Genomic DNA, 25,954 nt, shown 5'->3' with positions numbered 1-25,954 from the left:
ATCCTTGTATCACATATCTATAATATTAGATATGTAGACTTTGAAATATTTACCTTCAGTAGCACCATGAAGGGGATTTAAAAAAACATAAGAAAAAAACTGTGTTTCTCTAGTGGACTTCAGGGGAAGCTTATTTCTAACTGGGATGTAGATATAGTAGAGATAATGAGAGGTAAGACATTCCTGCCTTTTAGTTGATTTTGGTTTTGTTTATTGCTGATTTAATTGATTATGGATGTCTGGCCATCAGTTCAAGTTCAAAAGCTAAACTGGCTAAAACAGCTCTTAATTCCCCTACTCTATCTCTCCCTCTCTCCTTTCTTGATCACTGCAGGCCATCACTCAGGGCTTGGCTACACTTGCAGGTGTGCAGTTCTGGGAAGGGAAAGCGCTGGAGTGTGGCCACACTGACAGCTACCAGCGCTGGAGTGTGGCCATATTTGCAGCATTTGCAGCGCTGTTGGGAGTGGTGCATTGTGGGCAGCTATCCCACAGAGCACCTCATCCCATTTTGGCACCGTGGGTTGTGGGAAGGGGATGGAAGGGTGCAGGTCATTCTGCTTCCTGTCCCAACGCGCCGTGATGCGTCGCTTCACATCCCAGCAGTCCCTGTTTTTCCGTCCACGTTTGGTGCCATTGCGACTCTCCCAACGGTTTCTGTGCAGCTCGATTTCTGTGGGAAATGGAGCCCGAACTGCTGAGGAGTATGCTGATGAGTCTTGCCAGCACATCACGTTTGGCAGTTGAGCTATTCCTTAAGATCCAAAGTGATGGAGGAGTCTGACGATGATACGCAGTCACCTAGTGTATGACCGACATTGCTTGTGGCATTCACGAAATGCTCAGCACCTTGGAATGTCGCTTTTGGGCTTGAAACAAGCATGAGTGGTGGATCACACGTCATGGAAGTCTGGGACTCACGAGCAGTGGCTGCAGAACTTTCAGATGAGAAAAGCCACTTCATGGGACTGTGGCTGAGCTCGCCCCACCTGCAGCGCAAGGACACGAGATTGAAAGCTGCCTGCCAGTGGAGAAGCATGTGGCTATTGCAATCTTGGAAGCTGGCAACTCCGACAGCTACTGTCAGTCAGAACCAGTTTGGCTGGGAAAGTCGACCGTTGAATCGTTTTGATGCAAGTTTGCAGGGCCATTAATTGCATCCTGCTAAGAAGAACCGTGACTCTGGGGAACATGCAGGACATTCTGGATGGCTTTGCACAAATGGGTTTCCCTAACTGTGGCTTTGCACAATGGGTTTCCCTTCCCTATAGATGGGCCGATATTCCTGATTCTAGCCACCACCCACCTAGCATCCAAGTACATGAATTGGAAGGGGTATTTCTCTATGGTTCTCCAGGCGCTTGTGGATCACCGTGGGCGTTTCATTGACATTAACACAGGCTGGCCTGGAAAGGTGCATGATGCAAGCATCTTTCGGAACACTGGCCTGTTCCAGAAGCTTCAGGCAGGGACTTTTTTCCCAGACCAGAAGATCACAGTAGGGGACATTGAAATGCCCATTGTGTCCTTGAAGACCCCACTTACCCATTAATGCCTTGGCTCATGAAACCGTATACAGGGAAGCTTGACAGAAGCAAGGACCGGTTCAGCTACAGGCCGAGCCGGTGCCGAATGACTGTGGAGTGTGCTTTTGGCTGTTTAAAAGGGTGCTGACGATCTCTGTATGGGAAGCTAGACCTGAGGGAAAGCAGCATCCCTGCGGTTATATCCACGTGCTGTACCCTCCATAATATTTATGAAGGGAAGGGTGAAACATTCAGTCAGGAGTGGGCCTCTGAGGTTCAACGCCTGGAGGCTGAATTTGCACAGCCAGAGAGCAGGGCTACTAGAGAGGCCCAACATAGGGCTTCAAGGATTAGGGATGCCTTGAGGGAGGAATTTGCGGCTGAAAACCAACAGTAATGTTTGCTGCCTTGCACGGGAGTGAAGTGCAGTGGTTACAATGTTAGTAGGAATCTGTTTTTCCTAAGCTGATTTGCAGTGCCTGTTTCTTTCCTGGGCTATGGTATCTTTGACTTTCTGCAACAATAAAGACTGTCTTCAAAGCCAAGAATTCATTTATTGAAAAGAAAATAACTTTATTGACAGACACACAACATTTTGGGAGCCTAAAAGGGCAGGGGTGTGTGGTGGGGAACTGTACAGTCACAGGTTTGAATATGTCCTGTCTGGAGTGCTGTGCAATGACTGCTGCACTTCAGGATGCCTATACTGCATGGTAATGGGGGTTGAGTGCAGAGGGTAAGGGTCATAGTTCTCAGGGCTCTTTGCTGAACGTACAGGTGTTGGAGGCAGCTGGTGGAGGTAAGAACCTGGATGCTGGGGAAGGGGGGTTTGAGCTGACATTGGGGCACAAGGGAAAGAGTTTTGTGGGGGGGGGCGCGGCACAGTAGTGCTCTGCCTGCATAGCTACGAGCGCCTGGATAGAGTCCGATTGGCGCGCCAGGATGCTTATCAGCTGCTTTGTGCTTTTCTTCCTGGCTACTGCATTTCTCTGGCGGATCGTGCTTTCCCTTTCCCTCCAGTCCTATGGTTTTTTATTCTCTCTGGCAGAGTGATCCATAACTCCTTTCAGCAGGTTGTCTTTGCTTTCTTGCGGCTTCTTCCACATGTTTTGGAGTCTTTGAGCTGTTGATAACACGGGCAGCCGAGAAGTCAAGGTCGCTTGTGGAAAGGCAAAAAAGACAACAGTTAACAGAGGCAGCATTGTTTATATCTCAGACAGTTATTCCCACACAGTGAAGGAGTTTACAGTCTTCACTTTAGCATAATTTTCCCATACCAAAGAGATTGCATATAACCTCCAGGAGCCCCAAAATGGTGAATAAGGAGGACTGATTGCTTCAGGGGTGTGCAAGGGTTTCTGTGCATTGGGGAAAGCAAACAGCTGCAGGGGCCACCTACCCTGAACACTCTCCCAACATTTCCACAGGAGTTAATCCTGGAAGATATCTTGCTGCTGCGGGTCACCTGGGAAGAGCAGGAGGGTCTTTTACAGCAATGTGGATTCCGCCCTGGCCCCTATGCAGCTTGCCTGTGTGCAGCAATGGTCCCCCCACCGCTTGCGGCACAGTGGTGCGGACGCATTAGCCTGAGTGGGACAAGGACCACAGTGGCTGTCCCTATAAACTTGCGCAAGCACATTGCCCACGCTCTGGCTGAAACTTTTGAAGAGATTACCAAGGCCGATTACCGCGACGTGATAGACCACATCAATGGACTATTCCACATCTAGGCATGCATGCAGCCCTAACCCTCCCTCCTCTCCCGAAACATTTCCATCCTGAAAATAAAAGCCACTTACCGGAAACCCACTCCTCTGCTTGTCCTTCACCAAGTACCGGCTGCTGCGACTGGCTACCTTTCTCCTGGCTTGAGAAGAGCTCCTGGCTGCATGCCTCCTGGGACTCCGGGGTGTCTCCCTCGACCCCAGTACCCTCACTCTCGGTTTCCTCCTCCTTCCCCACCTCCTCTGCCCCCCTCCCTGCTCTGAAGTGTCCATCATGGTCTTCGGATTGGCGGTGGGGTCACCCCCAAGTATCACATCCAGCTCCTTGTAAAAACGGCAGGTCATGGAGGCAGTGCCGGAGCGACGGTTTCCCTCACGGGCTTTGCAATAGGCACTTCACAGCTCCATCACTTTAACCCTGCACTGCACTGCGGCCCGGTCATGGCCCCTTTCCAGCATGGCCCTTGATATCTGCCCATAGGTATCGTAATTCCTATGGCTGGAGCGCAGCTGTGACTGCACAGCTTCCTCCCCCAAACACTGATGAGGTTCATGCTGGGGCTCGTTTGGCGCGTGGAGGCATGGTCACCTGGAAAGATTCACTGATTGCACTCCACACCTGTCTGAGCAAACAGGAAGGGGATTTTTAAAATTCCTGGGGCATTTAAAGGGCGGGTCACCTGAGGCCAGGGCAGCGAGCTTCAACTGTATGAGCAGGAGTGGCTGAGGAAGGCATTCTGGATAAGCTTCCGAATACCTCTGGAGGCCACATAACAGTGCTTTTGGTGGCCACACTGGCGAGCAGCACTGCATCAAAAGTATGCAATGTTATTTCCCCAGGCAGAGGTGAGTACAGCCAGTCGCTGTAGCCAGGCGATACAGCATGTATAAGCCTGCAACGTGTGGGACAGTGAGTAAGTTGCGGCCGTCTGTAAAGCCCACCACCAGCGCTGCAACCTCCAGTGTAAACCCTCAGGTCCTAGATGGGGATCATTCTTCACAACAGACCTCTCCCATGTCCCAGACTATGCTTCCAGTCAAGGTTTGGTTTGGACCTGCTGCCTTGCCTCCCCTGGCTGTCCTCTGCAACCCCCAGTACGTGTTGGCCTTGTTAGGCCGCAGCCTGGGCTTTCCAGACTGGAGTCCCCAGCTCCTTCTGCTTTCCCCAAGCCCTGTCCACTCAAGAGTACCCTGTGCTGTATCTCCCTGCAGTCATTGCCCATCTCCCTCTACCAGCCAGAGTGGGAATGTTTGAGCTCCTGGCTCCCGCCTCTTATACAGGCAGCTATGGCCTGAGTGGTGAGGTGTGGCCCAGCTGCAGCCACTTCCAATCAGCCCAGGCTTAACAGCTCCAGCCACACCTCCCCCCAGGGCTGTTTTAAGTCCTTCAGACAGGAGCAGGGTAACCACCTGCTACAGAGGGTTGCATTCCCAGACACTGCCCTTCTGTGGCGTGAGGAGACCGCGGCGCACATTTATTAGAGTGCGCCAGGTGCAGTCCCCCCACCCCTAATCCGGCTCTGACTATCTCCTGTTGGCGTTCTTGGCTGCACTTTTCCCTCACCTCCTTCTCTACGCAACCCTATCCGTGGCCCATGAAGTCCCGGCGACCTCCTGGTCAACTCTCCTTGCCCTGGCCTAAGCGAGCCATCTACAGACAGGGACGAGGAGGTTGACCGATTGGAGACGTCCGGTGACTGTGGGCTTAGTTCGGTCCATGGTTCGTTACATATCGCGGCGGAGTTCTCTGGGCGGCGTCCCCTGGCTCCCTTGACTCCTTTTGAGGAAGCAGCTGGCGTGTTCTGGGTTCTCTTGCTCGGTGTTCCATCAGGCTCCCTTTTTGACCTCTGACCACACATCCCGTCCCTGTTCCTTTATTAGTTGTTCCCGTTAATCAGTGGGCTTCTGTGGTCCTGTGGGTCCTCCCTAGTAGGGGGGGGATCCTTTAGCAGTGGGCGGGCTTTGCCCGCCCACTTCCCGGAAACCCAATAGATACAGAGGGGTTGCAAGTTCTTTGAAGGATAGGATTAAAATTCAAAATGATCTGGACAAACTGGAGAAATGGTCTGAAGTAAATAAGATGAAATTCAATAAGGACAAATGCAAAATACTCCACTTAGGAAGGAACAACCAGTTGCACACATACAAAATAGGAAATGACTGCCTAGGAAGGAGTACAGCAGAAAGGAATCTAGGGGTCATAGTGGACCACAAGCTAAATGAGCGTCAACAGTGTAACACTTTTACAAAGAAAGCAAACATCATTCTGGGATGCATTGGCAGGAGTGTTGTCAACAAGACACAAAAAGTAATTCTTCCGCTCTACTCTGCGTTGATTAGGCCTCAGCTGGAGTGTAGTGTCCAGTTCTGGGCACCACATTTCAGGAAAGATGTGGGAAAAATTGGTGAAAGTCCAGAGGAGAACAACAAAAATGATTAAAGGTCTAGAAAACATGACCTATGAGGGAAGATTGTAAAAACTGGGTTTGTTTGGTCTGGAAAAGAGAAGACTGAGAGGGGACATAACAGTTTTCAAGTGCATAAAAGGTGTTATAAGGAGGAGGGAGAAAAATTGTTCTACTTAACCTCTGAGGATAGGACAAGAAGCAATGGGCTTCAATTGCAGCAAGGGAGGTTCAGGTTGGACATTAGGAAAAACTTCCTGTCAGGGTGGTTAAGCACTGGAATAAATTGCCTAGGGAGGTTGGGGAATCTCTGTCATTGGAGATTTTTAAGAGCAAGTTAGACAAACACCTGTCAGGAATGGTCTGCATATTACTTAGTCCTGCCATGAGTGCAGGGGACTGGACTAGATGACCTCTCAATATATGGTTCTATGAGATATCGTGTAATTTCTTCCTGCGGTGCATCCTTGCAATACAGCTTTTCCTATCCATGCCGACAGTTAAAATTCTTGTCCAGGCTCTCAGCAGTTGATTTTGAAATTGCCAAATACATATGTAGGAAAAGCAATGCAGTATTGGTTCTTTTATCAGACAAATAATGGAATGTCTGGCTATATAGTGTGTGGTTTTATTTTTTAAGCATCTAGGGGAAAAGTTTTAGAAATGGATTTGATATATACCAGAGCTGCCTCCTATTGCATTGTGCTCCCTAAAAATCATTAAGCTATGTTTGTTTGTTGTTCTTGCAGATGTCAAATATTTAAAAGAAGAGGATGCAAATCGCAGGACATTCACAGTTAGCAGCACATTGGATTTCCGAGCGGATCGGAGTGATGATGGTGCTGTTGTAAGTTGCAGAGTAGACCATGAGTCCTTAAACTCCACACCTCAGATAGCAAGGCAGGTTCTAGAAATACACTGTAAGTAATATCTATAATTTATCTGTCCCTATCCACACACGTTTACATTCTCTGGTTTTGAGTGAAAGTGTACTGTCACTAGACATGAAATAAAACTGAAGTCCTTAATGAGTTCAAATACATACAAATACCTCTCTTCTAGTCCAATCCCTCAATTCTCCTAGCATGTCAATGAGAGCTTTCCCAGAGTAAGGACTGCGAGATTGAGTCCTTAGTCTGTTTGGCAGAGGAGGGGAGAGGACAAGTGTGTGGGGGGTGTTAAGTCTCACGCGTTTTCTCAGATAGGTTTTCAACACTGAGAGCACAGGTTTATGTAGTAGTCACTATTTTGCTTGATAGTACCATAGAAATGCAAGGTGATGTTAGCAGCAGAGATTAAATCATCAACTTTGTGCCCTACTAACACAGCTTTGTGTGATGTTCTTCATGTCAGAGCCTAAGAGAGAAAAGCCTTAGTCGTTATTGTTAGGGCTTCTCTATCATGGGGATGTTACATCGGAATAACATTAGTTTGTTCTCATTAAAGTACCTTGTGTACACATATGATTTAAAAAAAATTGAATTATTTGGCACCTTAGGTAGCAGTAATGAATCCTGTTTGGAGTAGAAGTAACTCTTTAAGGTTTATGTGAATGCATTTCTAACCACTCTGCTTCTGGCAGTCCTCCCCATGCTATCCCATGCTGTATTGCTTCACACCTAGCTCAGCCTGTCTGTGTACCTGTGTGCCCTCCACTGCTCTAGAGTCATCTTGACCGACTGATCTCTCTCTAATTAAATGCTGGCATGCAGCCAGGCATGTCCCTTTTTGATATCAGGTAGTGGTGAGTTCACACAGCTATTATAACACTGTGCTTGCATGTAGATGCCTGCAGAACTCCAGTCCCATCTGGAGAATAGTCTCTGGAATGTAGACATCTGCAAGATACTGTCAGAGCAAATGAAGGTGAGGAGGCACTCCCAGAGCTGGTCCCAGTGCCAGATCAAAGTAAAGGAACCCATACCATGCGCACCTGGACTGCATATTTGCAGATGATGTCACATGCATTTGCTGTTCACGAGAGCTCTATCAGAAACCAGCCAGAAAATGCTGCAGACAGGAGCTCTCCCAATAAGTAGAATATACTGTATTATAATACAACTATGTAGGAGGATTTAAATAACTCTTTTCTGTGTACTGGCAACCTTTTCAGGGTTGCTCATGCATGTAGTTTCCATTCCACTCCTGCACCAGCTGGGAGTATGTCATCCTGGCAGCTCTGCATGTGTTCTTGGTTTGCCAATTGCCTTTTTAAACAAGACCCTTTTAGGTCTGGAGCTTATTTTGTTACAAAGCTCATTCACAGCATCCCTGCCTAGCCCTGTCCCGTAAACTCTGGAGAACATACCAGATTAGGACCTAACTTTCAATCAACCAAATTGCAGGCACTTTCCGTGCCAATCAACCTCTTTGGGATGGAAAAGAAGAATAATTTCAAGCACCCCACCAACAGGAATTTGTGAGCAACACTCTGGACATGCGAAAGTTCCATTGGTCATAAGTTTGCGTTACATTCTTTAACTCTTTGTAATTCAAATATTGTTATTTGTTCCCTAAGTTATTTGTTAACTCATTACAAAAGATTTGGTACAACTTAGCTGAAAAAATTCACTGAGAGGTAGCTCTCCCTATAACATCAACCTCAGCCCCTAGTATCAACCCCAATAAAATCAATACACAAGCATATATGAGTCATGTCCTTGGTTTACAGTATGCTCATTATCCAAAACTACCTCCTGACCGCGAAGTAGGAGACAAGTGAATCCCTGACCCTACTTCCCATGTCACTTGAGACATTCTTCTGAGGTAATTAGCTACTGACTGGGAGCAGTCAGAGATAGACAGCTTCCAGGTGGTGATGGCCACACTCTTCTCCATGCTGAGAGGAGCTCTCATGTTGGTGTTCTATCATTGTAGCTTTAGGGTGAAGTCTGCATAGATCTCTAGGAAGGTAGCTTTCTCCTGGTCATCCCAATTCTGCATTCCTATCCTGTCCCACCAGACACTGCTTGCTGGCTGAACCTAGAAGTGGCACTCCACTAAGTAAAGGTGCTCCAGATAAATGCCCCGCAGAAGTAACTGGTCAATTTCATCGTCCTGCTCCTCCTCCACCTGTAGCTGTATCATCACAGCAGCCACAGGCCTCCAAGGAGGACAGTCTAAGCCTACCCAGCTGCTCAGTTGCCAATTCATGTGCATCATCCTGTTCATATGAATAACTTTCATGATCACAGAACTCATCACTGTGTCCTTCATCATCCCTGACAAAATACAGATGAATTATGGGCTTCCAGGGGTAGAATCATGGGAGTTTGTAAGTTTGGCTCCAAGTCCCAGAATTCTGGTAGGTTCCATAGGCACCTCACGATGCACTGCAAGAAAAAATTCAGAATGCATACAGCTGTGCAGCACACCATTGTCCAGAATGCTACATAGTTAATTTGAAGAAGTACATAGCTGTGTGGACACAACAATTAACAGGAAAAATACCTTAAACTGGCATAACAAAGTGGTGGAACATACTTTAGTACAACCTAGTTAATTCAGAGTACTTAAAGTGAACAAATTAATCTGCTTCAACATCCTCACATAGACATGCTTTTGCATTGTAAACTCCTTCAATTACGAATTGTCGGTGAAAGGATTGACTTTTTGTGCCTCACATAGCACCATCAGTACTTAGAAATAAATAATGATGATAAATATTTTTGGCCATTACTTTCCTCTTTTCTGAGTTTTTCCACTCTATAATTATGCTTGAAATTAACACTCTGCTTGTCGCAAACATGTAACTTCTCAGAGTGGCTAAGTAGATGTAACTTCATTCAGATAAAGAGCAGGAGAAAGAGAAGATGTTTCACTAACTGAATGACAGAGTTTTATTGGTAACTTGTGAAATGATGGAGTGAAATGAAATCTGGTTGAGAAGATGGGGCTATGTAAAATAGATACTCTAAATAAGCACACAAAGAGATTTCATAAAGAAGCCTCTACAAACCCACACACCAGCTTTACTCAGCAACTTTGTTAGACAACAACTTGCTAAAACTAAAACACATATTAACCTTTAATAACTATATATTGATATCAATGCTTACATTTTTTCCTCCCAAATCTTATAATTTATTACTGGGATGGGACAAACCAGATCAGATCAAACCAGCCAGATTCATGACTCAGTACGTGAAATGAACATGACACTTGAGGTTCAAAAAATTCAGTTAGCTCTTTTAAAAATACTTTTTTTGAGCACTTCTGCTCTCTTTGTTATTGCCAGGTGCAGAAATGAAGAACTACAGGATTGCCTGTTGTGTTGTGTTGTTTATAGCCTGACCAAAAGCAGGATATCTTGAGAGACAGAACATGCACTTGAAATCTGAGGATAGAGAGAGTGTGTCTGTTCTCATGAGGTTTCCAGGCCTATTTTGCAGATATTAAGAAATAGATAAAAATATTAAGAAAATTTAGATAAAGTTTGGGTAAACATCCAGAATTTTGGATAATTATCTGAATCAACCCCTCCAATCTGTTGAGATTTACCCATCACTAATTTATATCCTCTCTCACTCCATCCATATGTCATGCTCTGTTTCCTGCAGAGCAGTCTTACTGCCATTGTCTTGCTAAAGGGTTTGGCTGTAATCTAGTTCATGCTTGCTCGATGGGGATTAGTGGTGGCATGACATTCTTGCCAAGTCTATTTTTCCATTGACCCTTATGGTCAATGATAAACCTAGAATAGAATAATATTCTCTGTGGCATTGTGTGGAAGTTTGTTGTTAGACTAGCTGCCACAGACTATTAGGTAGGGTTTTTTTTTTATAAGCTATAAAAATAAACCAAAATAAATTTCAGAGAAACAGTTAGTTTTATTGCTTACTCCTGTACTCGCTCTCAAAAACCTTCTTCTGTTCTGTCACAGATACAGTACTGCCACTATAAAAGTCTGGTGCTGCAGTGATTCACTTGTATTGTACAGTGTACCTGCAAGCCTTTGCTTGCACTCCCGGCAGCAGCACATTTCGACTCTCTCCACCAAGGCACAAGTCCCAGGAGGCTTCATTTGAAGCTTTAAAATGAAATCAAACCTGTTCAAACTTCAGACATAATCATAGTGATTCTAAAATGGAAGCAGTAATGAGACCAATACCACAAGACACACTGAAAGATTCTGCAGCTTATCTCATAAGCTGACCATTCTTCCCATATGATAGCACTGATGTGTTAAATATGTATTATGTAAAAAAGATATTGTGCTGATATCTGCTGATGCAATTTTGGGTACATTCTTAATTGGCAGTCTCACAGATCTGCAATGAAGTATCAGTTTGACAAGCTTGCAGCCACAAGCTAATCTTCTTGTAAGGGCTTTTACTACAAAATGTTTGTGATAGGCTAACAATTTTTTCATGTCTAGTTATTACTAAATGATTTTACATTGAGTATAAGGGCCCTTCTTTAGGGTTAGACAATTATTCTAAAATGGTTGAGGGCTATTCTTTAGGAAATTCCTGTATTGATTATGAATAATAAAACAATGAAATGTAGAGACAACAGATGAGCAAATTACAAACAATGCACTTGAACAGCTGTGTAAAAACCAATGTAGTGCAGTGTGTGTCTGTCTATATACATACACAGGGGGTAACTATGCCACAAAGGAAAACATATACTACAGTTGTTAGCACTACTATTCTAACTAGTTTATGCCTCTCTGGAAATATGCAGCCAGATCCTCAGGTGGCATAAATCAGAGTAGCGCCACTGAAATCCACAGAGCTGCACTAGTTTACACCAGCTGAGGATCTGGCCCATTATTTTTACTTGTCTGATGTTGTTGGAACACAATATCTTGGTTAATAGTTAATTTTCACCAGAAATAAATTACCTGCTTAAGAGAAGGCATCTTATGGAAAACAAAAGTAAAGAAAACAATTATGCATAGCTGAAGGTTAGAGCTTTCTACCTCTGAGAAAATAACAAAATTACGTACACCAAACCAAATGAGACTAATGTGAACGGAAAAATGTGAACTAATTGGGAGTGGTTTTTAAGCATTTTAGATGACCAGTCAGTGATATCACCTCCATCATGGGTTTATTGGTTTTGTAGTTCAGAGTCTAAGAAACTGGATTCTACCTTACAAAAAGGGATATTTTCACATTTGTTTATTTATGCCAGGTATGTCTAAAAAGTTGTAAAAATAAGAATGTGAATGCCAAGATCCTGCTTTTATATATATTAATCACCTATTCATATTGAATTTTGAATGAGAATTTGTTATATTTACCTCAGTTATTATGTAAACACTGTTAATAAGCAAAATTATCTTGTTTAAGCTTTTCAGATTAATGAACTATTGAAACAAATGAAACATGGAAGATATTTAGAGTAAGCGGTAAAGAATAATATCTGTGAACGTGAAAGTTCACTGCCCTAATTTGCATGTTTAAATGAGATCAATTAGGTTAATGATGGATGAAAATAAGAAATCCATGATTTAAATGTAAAATAATTCAAAAACTTGTGGGTTCATTAGATGCCAAACTTTCATTTTTCAAAGGGGCTATCTAGATCAAAGGGTTAATGTACAACCCTAACCTTTACCATCTGGAGGCTTATACTCAAATATGGTTCACAAGTGTAATATAATACAATATAATTTATTTTTTCTAACATCTTTTATGCAAAAATGTCACAACATAGTTCATAGATTATTACATTGTGCATAGAAATACAAATAATGGTTGTGGCCAGAGTTTTCCATGCAGATATCATAGAATATGTCATCTGTACTTATGGCAGGGTCAGATAAGACAAAAAGGAAAGTTTGGAGAAGAGTGACTGAAAATATTGAAACTGGCAGGCTCAGGGAGAAATATTAATTGTTTTTAGAAGAATGAGTTAATTGACATAGGTGACAGATACACTGTTGGTCTTGGGATGAGATTTGAAAAGAGTGAGTCAATCAGGCAGTTTACGGATGTTCTATCTACATGAGCAGGGAAAGGATCAATTGTGGAATGATGTAGGGGAGGAAGAGAAATAGAAAGAAGTCTCATTTTTGAAGACTAAACCGTCAATCACCTATTGTATATTGTCAAAAGTCTATTTGATTCTGGGCTCAGCTCACTTACTGGAATACCCAGAAGGTTAGAATAAGGGATTCCCTGAAAATCAAGTATTCTCACCCACTGTAATGTATGTTCTCTGAGATGAGCAAAATGGCCCCATATGTGATAGACTGGCACAGGCCTTTCCCTCAAACCGGAACAGAACATTTAGCCCATCTGCAGTAAAACCTGTGTCCACAGGAGAATGTAAAAACAGCCATACTGGGTCAGACCACTGATCCACCTAGCCCAGTATCATGCCTTGTGGCAATGCCCAGTGCCCGATGCCTCAGAGGAAACAAACAGAACAGGGCAAATTATTGAGTCAGCCATTCCCTGCCTTCCAGTCCCAGTTTCTAGCAGTCAGAGGTTTAGGGAAACCCAGAGAATGGGGTTGCTTCCCTGACCCTCTTGATTAATAACCATGGATGAACCTATCCTCCATGAATATAATTGACTGTGTGTTGTGTGAAGAAGTACTTCCTTATGTTTGTTTTAAATCTGCCACCTATTAATTCCATCAGGTGACTCCCTGCTTCTTATGTTTTATGTGAAGGGGTAAATAACACTTTCTTATTCACTTTCTCCAAACCAGTCATGATGGTATAGACATCTATCATATCTTCTCCCCCTCCCCCAGTCATCTCTTTTCTAAGCTGAAGAGTCCCAGTCTTTTCAGTCTCTCTTCATAGGAAGCTGTTCCATACCCCTAATCATTTTTGTTGCCCTTCTCTGTATCTTTCCGATTCTAATGTTTCTTTTTTGAAATGCACCCCAGGGCACCCCAACATGATTAACTGTAAAGACAATTGGGTCCATTATAGAGGAATGGCAGAGGGATCCATGCCTGCTCTGAAGGAGCAATTTTAAGACCTGTCTTCTGTGGTGTTATCTCTGAAAGTCATGACAAGCATGTAGCCAAGATAGGGTAGGGGTTAAGCATCCATATAATAGGTAAATGGTCATCCCAGTGGTGAGGAATCAGTATCTTCGGGTATGTCTACATTATGAAATTAGGTCGATTTTATAGAAGTCAATTTTTAGAAATCGATTTTATACAGTCAATTGCGAATGTTCACACTAAGTGCATTAAGTCAGTGTAGTGTGTCCTCACTACCGTGGCTAGCATTGACTAACAGAGTGGTGCACTGTGGGTAGCTATCCCACAGTTCCCGCAGTCTCCGCCACCCTTTGGAATTCTGGGTTAAGCTCCCAATGCCTGGTGGGGCAAAAACATTGTTGCAGGTGGTTTTGGGTACATGTTGTCAGTTGCCCCTCCCTCCATGAAAGCAATGGCAGACAATCATTTCACGCCTTTCTTCCTGGGTTACCCATGCAGACGCCATACCACGACAAGCATGGAGCCTGCTCAGCTCACCGTCATCACTGCTGTTGCTTCAGAGAGGCTTTGCAAGCCCGTTTCATGACAGGCCAGGCTTTGGTGTGACAGTTGTGTGTGTTTCTCCTTGATGCAAACCCACCCCCTTTGTTGATTTTAATTCCCTGTAAGCCAACCACCCTCCCCACTTCAAAATAAAGTAACTATTGTTTTGAAACCATGAATGTTTTCTTTATTAATATAAAAAAATGAGATAACGGACAAGGTAGCCCGGGCGGGGTGGGGGAGGAGGGAAGGACAAGGCCACATTGCTTACTGTAGTTTGAATGACAGCCTTCTGTTGCTTAGGCCATCCTCTGGAGTGTAGTGGCTGGGTACCCAGAGTCTCTCCCCCACCCCCCAGCGTTCTTGGGTGTCTGGTTGATGCGGCTATGGAACGTGGGGAGGAGGGTAGGTGGTTATACAGTGGATGCAGCAGAAGTCTGTGCTCTTGTTGGCTTTCCTGCAGCTCCAACAGATGCTTCATCGTGTCTGTTTGCTCCCCCATTAGCCTCAGCATTGCGTCCTGCCTCTGCTCTTCGTGCTCACTTAATTCTTTCCTGGCCTCTGCCACTGAATTAAGCTGTGCCCTATCAGTGCAGGAGGACTGCATGAGCTCGGAAAACATGTCATCACGAGTTCAGTTTTTTCGCCTTCTAATCTGTGATAACCTCAGGGACGGAGATCATAGGGGAAGCTTATAAACATTCTATGCCCTACGATTCTGGGGGGACTGCATGGTCACCTGTGCTGCTGAGTTTACCATGCTGACCAAACAGGAAATGAAATTCAAAAGTTCCTGGGGCTTTTCCTGTGTACCGGGCTAGTGCATCAGAGTTCAAAGTGCTGTCCAGAGCGGTCACAGTGGAGCACTCTGGGATAGCTCCTGGAGGCCAATACCGTCAATTTGTATCCGTATCACCCCAAATTTGACCCCGCAAAGTCGATTTTAGCACTACTTCCCTCACCGGGAGGAGTACAGAAGTCGATTTTAAGAGCCCTTTAGGTCGACAGAATGGGGTTGATTGTATGGACACATTCATTTTTAAATTGACCTAACGCGGCTAAATTCGACCTAACCCCATACTGTAGACCAGGCCTTAGAGAGAGACAATGTCTACATTACAAGCTAGGGGCATGCTTTCCCTGCTCATGCACACATCCTCGTGCCAGCTCTCATGTAAATCTGAAACCACTGGATACATATGTGGCACAGCTAACCTGTGCCTCTGCTGCTGCTAGCCATACTACTGTGGCTATGCCATTACTTATGTTCATGCTAGATCAAGGAGAGCTAGAGTGTGTGTCCACACACACAGAGGAATCACACCACTAAAGCATAATGTAGAAGCAGGGCTGCCCCAAGCAAAAAAAAAAAAAAAGCCGCCTGAACTGCCATGCAAAAAAACAACAACAAAAAAATAAAAAAGAAAAAAAAAAAACCGCTCACACTGTGCCACCCCAAGAATGCAAGAATGGATGGAATGCTGTCCCTTAGCATGTGCTGCCCCAGGCACATGCTTCCTCTGCTGGTGCCTGGAGCTGCCCTGTGTAGAAGACATACTGTACTTATGAGAATCAGGCCATCTTATTTAGTCACCTGAAGAAATAGTATAATTATTGCTGATTTTTTTATTTTATTTTTTAGTGCTCAGATGTTTCCTATGGACTTCAAAGAGTCAAGTAAAACCATGGGATCTGATTTTCAAGTGCTGAGCATTATCAGTTAATACTAACTTCCACCAGAGTTTTGGGTGCTCTGCACTTCAGAAAATCAGGCCCAGGAATCCTGCCCCAAAGACCTAAAATCAGACATGACAGAACAGGAATGCGCCATAAACAAACACAACAAAAAAAATGGATGGGGGAGAGAAAAAGAGGGGAAAGGATTATGCTAAAATGTCCTATGCTGACTCAGTAAAATATGTGTATATCTTCATGGTTCTGTGAAATTAGGAGTTCTTTTTTGAATTATTGTTTTGTCATATCACCTATGAAAAGTTAGTTCAAGTGAGATAAAAGAAAAATATAATTAAATTGGAAGAGCACAGTTTGGGGCAGCAAAGATGATAAATGGAGTGGAGAGGTTTTACTATAAAGAGAGATTGGCAAAACTGGTGTTGTATAGAGTTAAGAGGTGGCATGACTTAAGTACTTAAGCGAGATAAGGTTATGAAATTATGGCTCATGGTGTATTTGAGTTCACAGAGCAGACCAGAACTAGGAACCATAGGTTTGAAGAAATTATTATTTATTTAGTACCATTGCTGTGTGTGGTGCTTCACAGATAATTATAATACAAGGCCTGCAATCATGCAAATGTTTATACATGTGAATGACTTTACTCACACAAGTAGTCCAGTTGGGACTACTCATGTACATAAAGTAACGCGTGCATAGGTGTGTGGAGACCACCCTTGCCATGCCCACATTTAAGTCATGTAATCAAAGTTACACTCATGTTGAAGTATTTGCAGGATTAAAGACTGGCATAGAAAGAGACAACAATGGACTGCAGCAGAGGTGAATGAGGGCAGAATAAAATTTTTACAAAATCAGATGATGAGGCTGCTTTGATTGTGTAACATGCATCACATAGTTTCTGCAGTGGTTTTTTTAGTTCATGTTAGTTACTCTAAAATATTGTGTTAGAATCTGAAGAAGAGGGTAGTAAAGAGGTGGTTGGAAATAGACATCGTATGGAACTTAAATTTTAAGAGATTTTATTTCTCAGTGACAATGGGGAATAGGCATGGCAGAATGGACAGCTGAGATGTTAAGTGCTTTTAATATTTTTAATCAAATACTGGATGACTACTGTGCATGGAATTTAGTAAATTAAAGGAGTATCTGTCAATGTTGTGCTCTAGTGTAGGCAGTCCTGCATTTTGTGTGTCAGGAGGGAAGTTTTCATTAATCATGGTTTGTTTTTCCTCTAGATTGGTTGAAGGCTTGTTGTTGTTTTGCATGCATGGGACAGCTTTTATGGCATAAAAAGGTGGGCTTGGTTATTTTTGGTGGTTTTGCTTTTTTAGTTTACATTTTTTTAAAAATTGGGAAATTTTCATTTGAGATGGCTGAATTGTCATTAAACAGTTCCTGACAAGGAGAGCCTAGATGCTGCTCATCTGGTCCCACATAGTTATGTCAAATAATTTTAAAAGCGATATAGATGAAAGATAGAGGAGGCATAATCACACCACTAAGTATTCACTTTCATTAAAACTAAATAATTCCTAAAATTGCTTTAAAATTAAACTTTATAACAGTCTTCTTTCTCCTCAGATATGCTAAAATGAAAGGCTATTGCCATGATACAACTGTTCGATCTAGATTGCCTCCCCCACAAAAATTATTAACATACATTTTCAGGCACAAAATATTGAATTTTCGTCTTGTCTACTAAAGCAGTGAGTCATTCAGTATATTCTGAAGCAGAGCATCAGACATATTGTATCTCCCAGGATAATTTGATGAAGTTTGCCAATTGTAAAATTGCTTTGCGTGTACTCTGTTGCATTGAATTGACACTGTCAGAAGCAGTGCTACTTGTCATTTACAAAGGAAACCTAGTTTTAGGGAGTTCTGACTCACAGCTGTAGGATACCAGCAGCTGGTAAATTTTAATTGATTAAAAAGTGATGTGTACTTCCACAAAAGTGATTGGAACACTCCCCACTCATTCTTTAGATCTCAATTGGGTGATCCATTTTGCTGTTGATTTTATATATACCAGAGTGGTTTGTCTCTGGAATTTATTTAAGAAGTCTGTTCTTCAGAATATAATTGCCTGGACTGTTTAGAAATATGGATAAGTTTGTATAGAAGTACAACGTTTCATAAAGTTTTTGTGATTGCCTCTAGCAGGAGAGACCATCAAGATCTGACGTTAATAATATATGTTTGATCTCTCAAAAAGATCTTTTAAATTTATCCCATGCCTACTGCTATGCTAATTGATCAATAAAACAGATGAATCATCATCTTCAAAGGTAGTTACTTATTTCTTCTTCCTGCTTGGAAATTATGTTCCAGAAAGGAACCAACAGAAGAATAGATTAGGGGTACTATAAAAATGTAGATGACTGTGATGAAAATAAATATTACAGACTTTTTTTTAATAGACAAAATCAGGTAGAAAAATAAATGAATTAGTCTCTCAGAAAAAACTGACAGTTATTTATTACGAGGTGGCGATAAACATTTATTGCTGAACTGTTATCTTTTTATAACCTTTTTTAAAATGATGGCATCTGTGTTTTTGTTATTCACTGATACAATAAATAATAAAAAACCTGAGCGTTTTATTAAAGCTTTTCAATATTCAGGAGTTTTTAAATCATAAAGTAAAACCATCAAGTAAATACATATTGTTTGTAGTTTATAATTCAAATAAACCTGTTAAAAGAAAAATGGGTATGCAGTGAATTAAATTGCACTAATATAAACTCTGATACACAGAAGATTACTGATAGGCTACACTAAAATTAAGCAGGGATATTAACAGACTAGAAAATGAGTTGAGCAGGGCTTGATGAAGGGATACATGTTATAAACCTGTGCCTAGGGCTCCAGCTCCTGGAATCATGATTATGTTGCAATTTCAGCTTAATTTTTTTAAAACTGTTTCCAGCCCTCATGGTTTCTAAGAAATGCTTAAAGTGTAACTGATGCAGTGATGGCTGAGTCTGCAGACAGCCTGAGCAAGAGCCCTGAGATGGGGAGTCCCCCATTCATTTCTCCGGGGTATTAAGTCAAAGATGCGCTGCTCTGGTGGCCCTCACCACAATAGGGTGTGATGAGAGGAGAAACATGAAGTGGGCCCAGATAAGCCCCAGATTTTGGGATAGGTACTGGGGAAGGGATTCCTGCTGCAACTCATGGAAGAGAGAAGGGAACCCAAGGCCACTGTCCCTGCCTCTAGGGGAGAGAAGGGAATGGCTACCATTCCCACTGGAAATGGAGCAAAGGGCCATGGCAAAGGGAGGGATCACAGAAGAGGGTGATGTCATGCTGTGCTTAGAGTGCTGGGTTGCCTTATTCTAACTCTAGAGTTGAGGTCAGTGCTTTCTTTGAATGGTTTTGTTGACTCCTAATCCTGCCATTGGATCTGTGCATGTAGATCCTTGCATCCAGGAGGCCACTGGAATTTCGTACAAGCAGAGATGTCTGTCCACATGGATCCAATTGCAAAATTATTTGGTTACATAGATCATTGAGTTAAATTAATCAGAAGTACCATTAAGCATGATTAACCATTACACAGAGAAGAAATAAGGTACACTTCAATGAGAGCAAATGAATACAACACTCCAAACATACAGTAAGAGACATGGCCTTGGGGGAAAAAAAGAAAGGAAAAAAAATATTGAGAGAGAGGTAAAAAATATAACGGGAAGATTTCATAAAATACAGCCCAGGCCTGAAGTGATGGGCACCCTCATCTCTCAATGAACTCAATGGTCGATTTGTTCTCCCCACTTTGTACTTGTGTAATTCCCATTAGTTTACATGCACACACCGAGTCTGATAGACACTATAGCCCTGATTTTGTCCAACTGAAAACCTTACTGCAGATGGAGATATCTTCAATATAGCACAAATTGCTGACATACAATCACAGACACAGCAAACTAACCTCAGAATCAAAGTATGTCAACATGGGTCTGGGATCAAATTATGTTACTAGATTGTTTTAAAGGACTTAAGAGATCAAGAGGAAAAGGAATGCATTTACCCCTGCTTTTGAAATGTTTAAGTCTTCTCTGTATATGGAGACCAATCCCATGGTTTTTACGTCTGACTTCTTCTTAAATTGTTTATAAGTGGACCAAGTTTTTAATAGCAAGAGACAAATCTGCAAAGGTTGTTTTGTGTTTCCTGGTAGGTTGTTTTGGTTGAATGTTCAGGTTCTTATTTTGCCAGAGCTGTGGGTCCCTACTTTAGTTATTGTATATTCACCAAATGTAACTTTTAGTACTGTCTAATTTTCCAAGCCTGTATATTCAGAGAAAGAACATCTCTGGACTTAGGCAATGGAAGCATATTGATATACATCCTTCATAAAAATCAAGATCACTAATGGATTTTCCTTTCTTAACCACCTAAGGGATCACACACACACACACACACACACACAAAAAAACCAATAAAGAGATGTCTCCATCTCTATAATCCTCACCAATTTCTTCATTAAGCGCCATTAATTATTGATATTTAGATAGCACCAGCAGATATGATGTCTTCCTACCCAACTCATTGAGTAGGTCAAAGAGGCAGCCTGGTCCTGTGGGCTGGGCACTGCTCTGGGAATTAGGAGACCTGACATCTCTTCTTGACTCTATCACTGTCTTACTTAGTGACCGCTAACAAGTCATTTGACCTTTGTCCATCTGTAAAATGTGGCTGGCAGTACTCACCTACCTTTGTAATGTGCATTGAGATCTACAGATGAAAGGAGTTTAATATGATTTTAGTTATGCTATGCGGCATATATGAAAACTTATATTATGTTTTAGGTGACAAGCCTAGGGATGCAGGTAGAAAATATCTTAACATAAGTCCATATTCATGTTTACTGAAAGCAAAGCCAATTTCTATCCAAGTCAGCACATAATTTATTTTATTAATGATTTGTGTACCAGGAGAAGCGTGATAGGCACTCTGCATTCAGATATGAAAAGAAATTCCTTGCCCTGAACATCTTGCAACCTAAATAGATAACATGCAAATTCATAATGGGGGTTAAGTATAAGCAAAAGAAAAGCAATTGACTTTTTACACAAGTCTTGTTAGTTCCATCATTCTATTCTATTGGGAGAAGTAGGGTTTATGGTCTTTTTGAAAGAAGTACATTTTAAAGAAAGACTTGAGCAGAGGACGGCTGAAACATGGTGGATTGGATTAGATTATATTCTATGGTCAGGGGCGGTTCCAGGCACCAGCACTCCAAGCACGTGCTTGGGGCAGAAAGCCGCGGGGGCGCTCTGCCGGTTCCACGAGGGTGGCAGGCAGGTTCCCTTCAGCGGCATGCCTGCGGAGGGTCCGCTGGTCCCGCGGCTTTGGCGGACCTCCCGCAGGCTGCCGCCGAATTTTCAGGACCAGGAACCTCCCGCAGGCAAGCCACCGGAGGCAGCCTGGCTGCCGTGCTTGGGGCAGCAAAATACCTAGAGCCGCCCCTGTCTATGGTAAATGATAAAGTGCAAACACAAATCCCTTATCTGTTCTTCAGGAGTAGATACTCATCACCAGTTTGGAAAGAGGTTATAAAACGTAGGTAAACTGATAAAATGTATGATATCTGAATGCCACTATTCTAGTTGCCTTTAGCAATTTTAAAAGTTGTTTCTAGCTGTTAAAAACTGAAAATCTGACTATTTTTGGTAAGTGAAGGGGACATGTCATATTCCAAATATTTCAGCTATTAGAAAGGTTTATAAAAACATTTCAGTAAAATCCAGCTTTGTAACTTAAGGCCTGAGAAGGGAGACAGCAGAAGTATATGTAAATATCTTCAGAACTTTCAGAATTGCATATAAAATATTAAGAACATCAATTCTGTGAATGCATCTGATCTAATTCTGCAGTTCAGCTCATTTCTGAGAGCTAGCCAAGGTTTTTCTAATGAAAATTCTTACCATGTTAACACGGCACATGTAACTGATCTGTTAGCTTTATTCTAACTTTCACATCACATTTATAAAGCCTTATGGGGAATGGAATCCCACTTGGACATTTTTTGGGGTATTGGGTTAAAATTTAATTTATCTCTAGGTTATTCTTTAGCAAGAAAATCAGCAGTGCCATAGGTTTGATTCCCAGCTTCTTGCATAGTATTCATGTGTGAGTTTTGGGGAAGTCATTGAAGCTGTCTCTATCAAGCCTCCCTTGCACTGGAAGCCCAGGGAAAACTAATGTTTAAGCAACCCAGGGACCTGCTCTTCTCCAGAGAGTGATCTGCCTGCCTTGCAGTGAGACACTATCAATGAGTACTGAGGCTATTGAAGTTAGTTAGTTAGGGAAGGATGTTGAGATAAAAAGATGAAGAGGTGTGTCAGTGTAACCATGTCAGGCATACATATTTATACTTCATGGTTACCTTCAATTGGTCATTTGAAAAGAGCTCCGACACAGTGTATACACACCAGCCGCCTGTGGTTGCAGTTGCAGTGAACTCCCTTTACCACTGCAGTCTGTTTATGAGGCTGTGATTACCTTAGAGGGGAAATGTTTATTTGAGAGTGGGAGTATCTGATATTATAGAGAGTTAGTTTATGTATTGGTATATATGTTATCTTGATTCCGGTGTCATTTCTTTTATCTCTATTCCTATCTGTACTACTTCTTTTAATTCAGCCATTTCCTTTCCCTTCCTAAAGTGTTAGTTTCTTCTAAAAACTGGTCAGTCCTTGCCTCATTTTAATGGTTCATGTTCTAGGACTCAGAGGGGTTGTGCATTCATTTATTCAGTTAACTAGTAGGTGCAGAGATTGTACACAAACAATGCAGTTTAGCACCAGCATCCAACAAGCAAAGGACTGGGACCTGCCATCAGTCCAAGGAGCACAATGAACTCAGTTCTCATTGATCCTCACATGGGCCACAAAAAGACTTAAGGATGAGGAATGAGTAAGACTCTATCCTGCTTGGAGACCAGCGGGGTGTCAGGAGTAGGCTAAGTCCCTGGACTAGTAGTCAGGAGATGTGAGTTTAGTTCCTAATTCTGCCAATAAGTTGCTGTGTGAATTTAAGCAAATCACTACAGCTCTCTCTGCTCTTCTTCTTCCGACCCTGTGTCTGTTGTGTATTTAGCCTTTATGCCACAATGATTTACACACATGCTTAGCTTGACTTGAGAAATAAAAGTTGTCAGAAGTTTATTGCCAAGAGAGCAACAAACATGCTAAGGTGCTCAGCTTCTTCATATATCAGATAGCATTCATTACCAATAGTAATTGAAATTATTTTTTCATTTGTGTTCACTGATATTACATGTGGATGATCCAATATAATGTTGTTTACTATTCTAATATAGCTGGAATTATAAAAAAAAGATTAACCTGATTAGAATTATATAACTCTCCACATGGTTTGAAATGGCTTCTCTCCTTTTGTGCAATGGGATGCATCCAACTCCTAGAATGACTGATGAAATGGGATTTTTTTTAATGAAAGTTTTCCCTTTTTTGTGCTCAACTGGAAAGGGGAACGTGAAAAAGAAGATCAAATTTATCATCTGAAACTGCTATAAAGCTGTTATTTACTGCAAAGTACAGGTATATTCAAAATACTAATTTTTTGAATGACTTTTTTACCCCATAAAAGGGTCCCTATAGGGTTAACATGTATCGCTGGTGTGGCACGGGGGAGCTCATACCTGCACTGCCTCCATTATAAGTATTCTGCTGATAGAAGACTTTGGTCTCTCATGCTATTAGTGTAGGATATTCTGTCACCACTCAATTTACTGGACCAGTTTCTCAGCTGATGTGAATTGGCATAGCAAAGGAGGATCAGCTGTGGATTTGACTCTGTTAAAATATTTTAGACTCCTGTTTTTATATGGCTATAGAAAGGAAGAGGGGTTTTTTTATGTACTCATCTACCTTATAAGTGGTGAAGGGAAAATAAACGTGTGTTATTTTTTTTTAAATACTTGAGACTGAGTGAAGTTCCAGTAGTTGTGATTAACTTATGTAAATATTCCAGATCAAAGTCCACCTTTACTCTTATCAAGTGCTTACAATGAGCAGCTCCAACAGCAGGTGAAATTGTATAGCTAGTAGCATTTTATTTCCTGGAAAAAGCATTAATTAGTTGGTTTTTTTTAAATATAACATTCTTGGGCTACTCTTAACAAGGTTATTCCTATACATAGTTTCTCAGTTTAAATATTAATGAAAATTTAAAACAAGTGAACAGCTGGTCCTAAAACATCTCCTTTTATAATAGCTTATTTTAATTCTGAAGCAAAATTCAGGACAGCATAGAAATGAAGGGAAGGAGTAACGCTCAGAATAAAACACACAGAATAGATGAGCATCTCTAGAGGTTTACTTGAGGGACTGTCTATAATAAATTAAAATCATAAACTCTTCTCTGAGCTTCATTAAACATCAGTACTTCCTAATTAACTGGTATGTTTGTTGTCTTAAAGGAACACAGGACATTACACAAATCCAATATACATTATATAAATTGGCTTGAAGATAAAAACATAACAAAGTGTATTTTCTACAGTATCTTGCATTACTTGACAGGAAGAAGAATTTAAGGCTTTGGCCATTCTTTACTATTGCAGCTTCATTTAATGAATCACCACTGGTTTATTGTATTGCCATGGCAGATCTAGTAGATGCTGCATTCAGTAAGCCTTCCACAAATATCAAGAGGAAAAACATTTTAGAGATATTAAGAAACAAGATGAATCCTGATTTTCAATCTTGTTTGTTAGAAGGTGAAGAGCTGAATTTAAAAAGATGTGTGCCTTCTGAAATGTTGAGAAATCCCTTTTTTGTGTGTGTGCTGAATTTCTTATCTTCTTGCTAGTTTCTCTTGCTTACTTATAGGCATCCTGTATTTAGGTTGACGGTACTGAATAGACTCATATTTCAGTGGCAAAGAAAATTGGATTGAAAATCAGCCTTTGTTTTGAAAAGGGAGGGTGCAGCCAACACAAGGATGTCTCATCTGTCATGCTAGTACAATGGCAAAGAAATTCAAATGAAATACTTCGCAATATCTCAGAGCTTCTTTCACAGATTTTTACCCTGCACCAAAAGGAACGATTAGGCTGACTTTTTCCAGATTAATCTGTGAGATTTAGGATTGTGACTGAGATCAGCTAGTACTGCAGTTCTACATGGACATTAACTGTTTTACAAAATGAAGCTTTCTGCATTTCTGCTTTGTGCTTTTTTTTGGAAATTAAGGATCAGGTTGGCATTTACAGGAGGAACATAATCATTCCAACCTGTTTTATGAGGATATCTTTACAGTGCTTGGTCTCCAAAATCCTCAGCTACTTTTCAACATGAAGGGATGCTTTGGGTTTATGATGATGATGATATGTCATGAATTTCCTTGCAGGTTTATGAACAGGTACTGACTGTCCCCAAGTAAACAGGTTAAAGGGGGTTTTGGCTATTAAGACTTATGTTTTCCTGATTCTTTTAAGTGCCCGTGAAATGCTGTTGCTTCACCAGGTCCCAGTGCCAGTTTCCACATACAGTGGTATGAATTCAGCTAGTGAGACTACATACACTGCTGAATGTAGCTGAAAGATTCAGCCAGCCTCTTGGGGTTAAGTCCTCTTTTTTTAATCTTCTCAATATTTAATTTAATTTACATGTACTTATATTCTATATCCAGTAGAATATAAAATAACATTGAAAATATTACAGGGCACTATTGGAAGGGAAAAGTGGTTTAACTTACCTCTAGCACAAGTTTATATTAGTCAGATATGTTCAGATGTGGGAGCAGGATTAGGAGCCGCGTGGATCAAATTAAGTAGGAACTGGTAACTGCAGCAGGATGTTGGAAACAGCACTTCATTGATCTGTACAAGAACAGAACAATGTAAATTTAATTTTCTGAAAACCCCTTTACCCCCTTTATTTGGATCATTTACAAACAATAATTTAAAAGCTTTTTTTTTTTAATTGCTTTTAATAATTTAAAAGGATTTCAGCAAGTGATGCCAGCCTTGATGTTCCTGTTTTGTTCTCTAACTCTAGTGTTCATACCTGCTTCAGTGCCATCCTTATACCTGGAATGACCTCTCAATCCCACTGCACTTGTTTCCTCCCTCCCTCACTTAAATTAAATTCTGTGTTTCACAATTTGT

The 25,954-nt window shown here is 41.7% G+C and overlaps 1 protein-coding gene across 4 annotated transcripts in view; it reads left to right on the top strand.

The window, feature by feature from the left end:
• Positions 1 to 25,954, top strand: part of CADM2 (cell adhesion molecule 2) — a 1,090,305-nt gene that overhangs the window by 916,271 nt on the left and 148,080 nt on the right. For all 4 annotated transcript variants that reach the window (XM_075073095.1, XM_075073090.1, XM_075073093.1 and 1 more), the window contains one exon: positions 6,405 to 6,575. In XM_075073095.1, coding sequence (XP_074929196.1) covers positions 6,405 to 6,575 — 171 coding nt within the window. The remainder of the gene's footprint in view (positions 1 to 6,404; positions 6,576 to 25,954) is intronic.

The sequence above is a fragment of the Chelonoidis abingdonii genome, chromosome 1 (assembly GCF_003597395.2).
Source record: "Chelonoidis abingdonii isolate Lonesome George chromosome 1, CheloAbing_2.0, whole genome shotgun sequence".
NCBI classification, from domain to species: domain Eukaryota; kingdom Metazoa; phylum Chordata; order Testudines; family Testudinidae; genus Chelonoidis; species Chelonoidis abingdonii.
The sequence above is the reverse complement of the archived record's forward strand: the minus strand, read 5'-3'. Positions and strand labels throughout refer to the sequence as shown.